This window comes from Mercenaria mercenaria, chromosome 9 (genome assembly GCF_021730395.1).
Source record: "Mercenaria mercenaria strain notata chromosome 9, MADL_Memer_1, whole genome shotgun sequence".
Lineage (NCBI taxonomy): Eukaryota > Metazoa > Mollusca > Bivalvia > Venerida > Veneridae > Mercenaria > Mercenaria mercenaria.
Genome location: NC_069369.1, coordinates 39238602 through 39246285, shown reverse-complemented (window position 1 = coordinate 39246285; position 7684 = coordinate 39238602). Strand labels below are relative to the sequence as shown.

Genomic DNA, 7684 nt, shown 5'->3' with positions numbered 1-7684 from the left:
CTCAAGAGAAATAGATGTCGACGATGTCGACATCACAGGCGTCTAGATCGCCTTCATTTTCTTCCTTTGGTGGTGCATGAATTTCAACAACTGTGAGTCCTTTCCATCTTTTCCGCTCCCTTTTCTCTTGAAGCTTCTCTTGATGCTTTTGGTACTTCTTAGAAAGCCAGTTTCTTATGAAATCAAAGCAGCTTGGGGGCTTCCATGACTTATTTGGGTCATCTTCTTTCTCAATTACGGTTATTTCATCATCATGAGCAAGAGCTTCATTCGGAACGTATTTCTTTCCTGCCCCAATACCTGCATTGTCCTTACATGGCTCGACCTAAAACATCAACTCACAAATAAAGGAAATTAATTATACAGTGGATGAATGGGAAAATCAAACAGGTGGATGCCACATTCAGCTCACGTATCCTACATAAGAGAGACAGCTGTCTGAGGAGAGACAGACAGACAGACAGGCTGATATATTCTAGAAAGATAAATAAAGTTAGGGAAGCAGATACTAGAGACAGACAGACAGACATTGTCGCAAGGTAAAGGCCAATTCGAATGCAAATATATCACTAATATAAATAATTGCACAATATATTTATTTATCTTCGGAAATTAATAAACAGTAGATATCAAATAGTTTTCAGAATCGTTTTAGAATTCGTTTCAATTAATGTCCCTACTGCTTTCACCTACAGTAGGCTACATGTAGAAATTTTGGAGAACAAACATTAAAAAAACACTTGTACATGTTTTACCTTTTTCATTTTTTTCTCCTTCGTCTTCTTTTTCTTGTCAGTCTTTTCCTTTTCCTTCTTTTTCTTATTCTTTGTCATTTTGACTTCTTGGACCATATTTCCAGACACAGCAATCTTGGTCTCTAGAACTGCTGGACGGGCCAGGAACATTTGCGCAATCTTTTCCTGCTTTGCTTTCATAATCTGTACCGCGTTATCATTGCTGTCATCTTCTGGACACGCATTCGTTTCGTCAGACACAGCAATCTTGGCCTCTGGAACTGCTGGGCTTGCCAGGAACATTTGCGCAATCTTTTCCGGCTTTGCTTTCATAATCTGTACCGCGTTATCGTTGCTGTCATCTTCTGGACACGCATTCGTTTCGCCAGACACAGCAATCTTGGCCTGTGGAACTGCTGGCCTGGCCAGGAACATTTGCGCAATCTGGTCCTGCTTTGCTTTCATAATCTGTTCTACGTTATCATTGCTGTCATCTTCTGGACGCGCATTTGCTTCGTCGGACACGGCTATAAACATATTTTTCCCTCCCTGTTGTTCATTGCCAGCCATTCTGGCCGCCAGGGTATGTCCGCCGTCGTCAAGTGACGTTATAACGTATATTTACTGTGACGTCATCAATTACGACATCGACGTCACCTTAAAGGACTAATGGGAACAACTATGCTACTAAAATATCATAAAATAGAATTATACTGAAACAAGAAAGAAATGCATTTGTATATTTCTGTGTAATCTTAAAGCATTTTTTTACCAATATAGTTTCTTCGTTCTTAAATATTTGATACAGCATGGGTAAAAATGAGTGTAGACTAAGTTTTTAATGTCATTTTGTGTATATTTGCATACCATCGAAGATCTTCATTTTTTCAATTCATTATTTTATAAATAGCTTTTTTTTCAATAAAATACGTCTTGTCAAGAGATCAGTAAAATTTGAAAAGGCCTACTGTTTGCAGGTGGCAGTCGGTCGGCATGAAACTTAAGAAAATCCTGAATAATACAAAATGACTGATGTACTTAGTATGGGCAACCATGTTCATTCCCGTAATATCAACATTGCGTTGAAAGGATACGGTAGCCAACTGCTTCCAGCTATATCAAGCTATTGACACTGGGCATGTGAGGCTATTCGATATGCGACTTGTTCTTGGAACAACTTGATTCTAATGTGATAAGAATAGAATAATGCTCAACTTAGCAACGGTTTATTTACTATGCATCATCCTTAAGATCAAGTTTATTGTAATACTTGACATCATATTCTTCATGTATGAATGAACGCTCAGAAACATTTTGAAGAACATATGTCTTATTAACATTATGTCATTTGTTCACCCTCCATCTATTTACTTATTATTAAAACTGCCCCCATTAAATGACTTTTTGTTAACAGATATTTATATGTATATATTTATCAAAAAAATTGTATAGTTTACTTGAATAAAATTATCTGTCTGTCTGTCTGTCTGTCTGTCTGTCTATCTAATGTGTGTCATTGGAGAGTGTTTTTTTTTCATAACATCTGAAACACTGCCTTTGCATTCATGTTTGTTAAAGACATGTAAAGCCGCTGAACTACTGATCATTTCTATAATTTTATTCAACATTAATTTTTAAAATAATGTGTTCATCATTATCTACAACTTTCCTATCGGTTGATCCTCACTAAATGGTACAAAGTGGCAATATTATCGTAGTATTACTTTCTTATCTATTTAATTGTGTAAAATTCGGATCGCAATTCTGTCACAACATATTTTTTGTGTGTGTGTTTTTTTTTCCGTCAGACTTTTCCACCTTCTAATGCTTATAATTATCACTAAGAGTAATTGTCTTTTCAGGGTTTACATTTTTCATATAGTTTGTTTTTATGTATTCTCATTACTGAAAAAATATTTAATTTCATGCAGACATAATTTCAATAGCGTTGCGTTTAAATGTAATCCAACGGTCTCATACTTTTCTCATAAATAATAGTTATTGTGCTTAATTGTTCTCGTTTCCTTCACGCAGTAGTTTAATATTATATATAGCTTATATAAATGTGAGTCATTTTACAAAGCTTGTGGCAAATTTCAGCAGTTCACATCGTAAATATGGTTCTGCGTGTAAATTTTTTATTTGGATATGAAAATTGTTCACAGAATTGTAAAACAATTTAAAACTCGAAACTCAGAGATGCATCAATGCTCAATAAATAGTCTTGTCCAAGTTTATCCGACCCTAGTTCTGTTCTGTTCTGTCCTGTTCTGTTTGTCCATTTCTTATCCAAATATTTTCACACATTTTTCGCCAATAATGAAAAACAACATCAGTACTATTAATTAACTAATCAGGACGGGTGATATAAACACTACTTTTAAGCAATCTGACCTAACTATCTCAGGTGATAATAGATCTATTTATCACTAATAATTGGATTATTCAAATTGATGATAGAGACAATACTACTTTCTGTGTTGCCAGACGGAATTAATTAATAGCAGATAGTCTAAGAGTACATATTGTCAGAAGAAAGTCCTTTATTTATATACACACCATTGACTTTTAGACATTTTAACACTTGGTTTTGCGACAAGTTGCCGATCTATTTATTTTTATAGCTCTTTGTTCTCGCCTAATGAATTCAATTCTATGTCTGAGAATTTTACGGCTTCTTCTACACCTGTTTTGTGTTAACGAAATTTTCCTTCAAGAACTACAGACCAAGGGACGTTAGAATGGCGTGCATATCGTCGGTATAATTATGATATTCCTCCCGCCAAACTTGTCCGCTACAGCACGACATTGTAAATGCACATCACGAAATGTGAAATGCATATCACGACCTGACTTATCTACTGCACGACATAGTAATTGCACATCACGAAATGAGTAATGCACACCACGCACTGATTATCTACTGCACGACATAGTGAATGTACATCACGAAATGTGAGATGCACATCACCAACTGACTTATCTACTGCAAGAAATGTGAAATGCACATGATCACCAAATGTGAAATGCACATCACGAACTGACTTATCTACTTAACGAAATGTCACAGTCACGAAATGTGAAATAACATCACCAACTGACTTATTTACTGCACGAAATGTGAAATGCACGTCACGAACTGAATTATCTACTGCACGACATAGTTAATGCACATCACGAAATATGAAACACACATCACGAACTGACATGACTACATCATCGTTTAAAAAGTATAAGTAGAAGGCAGATATGGCGTGCCATAATGCTAGGTTAGTATGACTATGTATGTGGTAATGCTAAAAATTGTTTGATGAAGGGGTAGAACTATTTTTTTGTACTAATTTGTTAGGCATTGACCGATTTTCGAAGCTCGGTGTTCAAGAACTCATATGTTCAGACTAAAAGTAGACAAGGCCTAGAGTAAAATATTCAGTGTTATAAGATATTTGTCGTGTTTTCGCCACGCCAACACGACATGGCAGAAATCAGCCACCATGTAAATGGTTGAATGTACATATATTCTTAATATAAACTGATTTAAAGATTATACAACAAGTCGATATGGTGGCTGATTTATGCCATCTGTTGCAGCGACGCAAGGACAAACGTCCTTATGGCGCCCTGCTGAACGTCGACCCACCGAATGTCGCCCCGCCAAGGGTCGATATGGCGCCCCTACAAACGTCGCCTGCCGATTCTTGACCCGTCAAACGTCGCCCCGCCGAATGTCGTCTTTTTCGCCTTCCGACTTGACATAGTATTAATTAAATTGAAGATAAAAGTTAGTAAGATGTAATAATTATGATATATTTGTCACTCCCTAATGAAGTTTTACCCTCCCCTCACCCTCTTACCCTAAACCCAACCTTTAATCCATCAGTGAGTCTGTCATTGACACTTTTAAATTATAAGATTTGTTATGACATATGGATAGACAGAGGGCAATATGCGTGCGTGTGTGCGCCTGTCTGTCCGTCCGTCTAACTTTTGTTGTCGTACATTGTGAAAATACTGTATGCTTGCTCAATGAGATTGATTCTTGTGAGCATGACCCTTACCCAACTCCCTCAGCCCAGATAGTGATCTAATGTTTTCTCGCGGGAATCCATCTCACTGAGGCAAGCATAAAGTATTTTCCAAATGTACGGCTAAGTTATAATCTGGACAAAACGCACGCACATATATTGTCCTGTATCTATGTCATGAAAAAGCTTGTTATTTAGGTTACACAACGTGTCACTGATGGGCTTACTGATGGACTGAAGGTTGGGGAGGTGGGGGACATGATTTTAGTCCATAGCAACAAAAATAAAGATACACACAGTTCTATAATTTTCAAGTTTCAAATAATACTTATGTTTTAAGCCACTTACATATACCTTTTAGTGGCTGTGGTACTTGAAAATTTTGAAAAGGCCGAGTTTTATGCGTTACGTCTAAAAGCCTTAAAATTGACGTCGATGACGTAATTGGTGACGTCACAGTAAATATACGTCAAAATCACTTGACGACGGCGGACATTCCCTCGCAGCCAAAATGGCAGCTGCCAATGAACTACAGGGAGGGAGAAATATGCATTTAGCTGTGTCCGACGAAGCAGCTGCGTGTCCAGAAGATGACAGCAATGATAACGCGAAACAGATTATGAAAGCAAAGCAGGAAAAGATTGCGCAAATGTTCCTGGCCCGCCCAGCAGTTGCAGAGGCCAAAATTGCTGTGTCTGACGAAACGAATGCGTGTCCAGAAGATGACAGCAACGATAACGCGGTACAGATTATGAAAGCAAAGCAGGAAAAGATTGCGCAAATGTTCCTGGCCCGCCCAGCAGTTTCAGAGGCCAAGATTGCTGTGTCTGGAAATATGGTCCAAGAAGTCAAAATGACAAAAAATAAGAAGAACAAGGAAAAGAAGAATAAAGATAAGAAAAAGAAGACAAAGGACAAGAAAATAAAAAAGGTAAAAGTATGTACAAGTGTGTGTTTTAATGTATGTATACGGAAAGACTAACTATCTAAAAGTACTGTAGGTGTAAGCAGTAGAGACATTAACTGACGATGCTAAAAACTATTAGATCTCTATAGTTTTTTAACTTTCCGAAGATAAATAATTATATTGCGCAGTTAAATATTTTGGTGATAGAGATCTATATTAGCATACGAATTGGCCTACACCTTGCAACAATGTCTGCCTGTCTGTCTCAAGTATCTGATTCCCTAACTATCTCGTCATGAACTCATTTATCTATCTTTCTGCAGTTTACCAGGATGTTTTTCTGTCTGTCTTTCCTCAGATATATGTCTATCTTATGTAGGATATACGTTGATATGTGAGCTGAATGTGGCATCCGCCTGTCTGATTGTCCCATTCATCCACTGTATCCCTCATTAATCCACTTAATTTGTGATTCGATGTTTTAGATAGAACGATGTAAGGACAATGCAGGTATCGAGGCAGAAAAGAAATACGTTCCGAATGAAGCTCTTGCTGCTGATGATGAAATAACTGTAATTGAGGAAGAAGATGACCCAAATAAGTCATGGAAGCTCCTAAGCTGTTTTGATTTCATTTTAAGCTGGCTTTCTAAGAAGTACCAAAAGCATCAAGCGAAGCTTCAAGAGAAAAAGGAGCGAAAAAGATGGAAAGGACTCACAGTTGTAGAAATTCATGCACCGCCAAAGGAAGAAAATGAAGGCGATCTAGACGCCTGTGATGTCGACATCTATTTCTCTTAAGTTTCATGCCGACCGACTGCCACCTGCAAACAGTAGACTGTTCATACTGTTGTAGAGGCCACATATGAATTAGGTCCATATAAACATAACGAAAATGCCTATTCAAATTTTACTGATCACTTGACAGGACAAATTTTATTGAAAAAATATTTATAAGAATACTAAATTGAAAAATCAAGAACTTTTATAGTATGCAAATTTACACAAAATGACATTTAATAAAAAACTTAGTCAACACTCATTTTACCCATGCTGTATCAATTAAAGTTCAAAAAACTATATTGGTAGGAAAAACACTACATAGAAACATGCAACTTTTTTTCTTGTTTCAGCATAATAAAAAAAAGATATAAAACAATCTGAATATACAAAAAAAAATCACCCCCATCAATCTTCTTCACTTACAGTGGATGAAAACTAATCATCTACCCATCTTTAAATTGGAGATAGTGAGAAAAAACAAACAAAAAAAACTATAAAATAATCTAAAAAAAAAAGCCAATCATCATCTCTCTTCACTGTGATAGTGAATGATCATCTGATATGAGCCGTGCCATGAGAAAACCAACATAGTGGGTTTGCGACCAGCAAGGATCCAGACCAGCCTGCGCATCCGCGCAGTCTGGTCAGGATCCATGCTGTTCGCTAACAGTTTCTTCAATTCCAGTAGGCTTTAAAAGCGAACAGCATGGAGCCTGACCAGACTGCGCGGATGCGCAGGCTGGTCTGGATCCATGCTGGTCGCAAACCCACTATGTTGGTTTTCTCATGGCACGGCTCATATTATGACGTTATAAAGATCTAAAATGACCCCCAAAAATTCTTTTTTGATCATTTTGATTTTTATTAGCTGGGGTTCTGATAGAATTTTTTTTTTCAAAAGTCTTCTTTTCTCGTTTCATATTTGATAACATATTTTTAAGTACAAAACACAGAAAGATGCAGCATGGTTTATTTTCTTGAACATTCGATCTGATTTACTGAAGCCCTCCAACAAATATTTGATATTTTCAGTTTTAACAATCATCTAATTTTCTCTCACAATCATAATCCTGATCATGTGACTCAGCTGCACGATTTTTAGCTCGACTATTCATAGAATAGTAGAGCTATTGGACTCGCCCATGCGTCGGCGTCCGCGTCGGCGTCGGCGTCGGCGTCCGCGTCCCGATTTGGTTAAGTTTTGTATGTAAGCTGGTATCTCAGCAACCACATGTG

At 37.2% G+C, this 7684-nt stretch overlaps 1 protein-coding gene across 1 annotated transcript; it reads left to right on the top strand.

Moving 5' to 3' along the window:
- The first annotated feature begins 5248 nt into the window (after nucleotides 1–5248).
- LOC123547902 (multiple RNA-binding domain-containing protein 1-like) lies at nucleotides 5249–6591 on the top strand. The gene is made up of 2 exons (XM_045335151.2): nucleotides 5249–5690; nucleotides 6152–6591. The coding sequence occupies exons 1-2, from the start codon at nucleotides 5271–5273 to the stop codon at nucleotides 6464–6466; spliced, it is 735 nt and encodes a 244-aa protein (XP_045191086.2). The 5' UTR covers nucleotides 5249–5270; the 3' UTR covers nucleotides 6467–6591.
- The last annotated feature ends 1093 nt before the right edge of the window (nucleotides 6592–7684 follow it).

Excerpts from the sequence above, each read along its gene's own strand:
- LOC123547902 (XM_045335151.2), top strand. The coding sequence starts at position 5,271 with ATGGCAGCTGCCAATGAACTACAGGGAGGGAGAAATATGCATTTAGCT. Across the intron at positions 5,691-6,151 it reads AGGACAAGAAAATAAAAAAG|ATAGAACGATGTAAGGACAA; the intron begins GTAAAAGTATGT and ends TCGATGTTTTAG.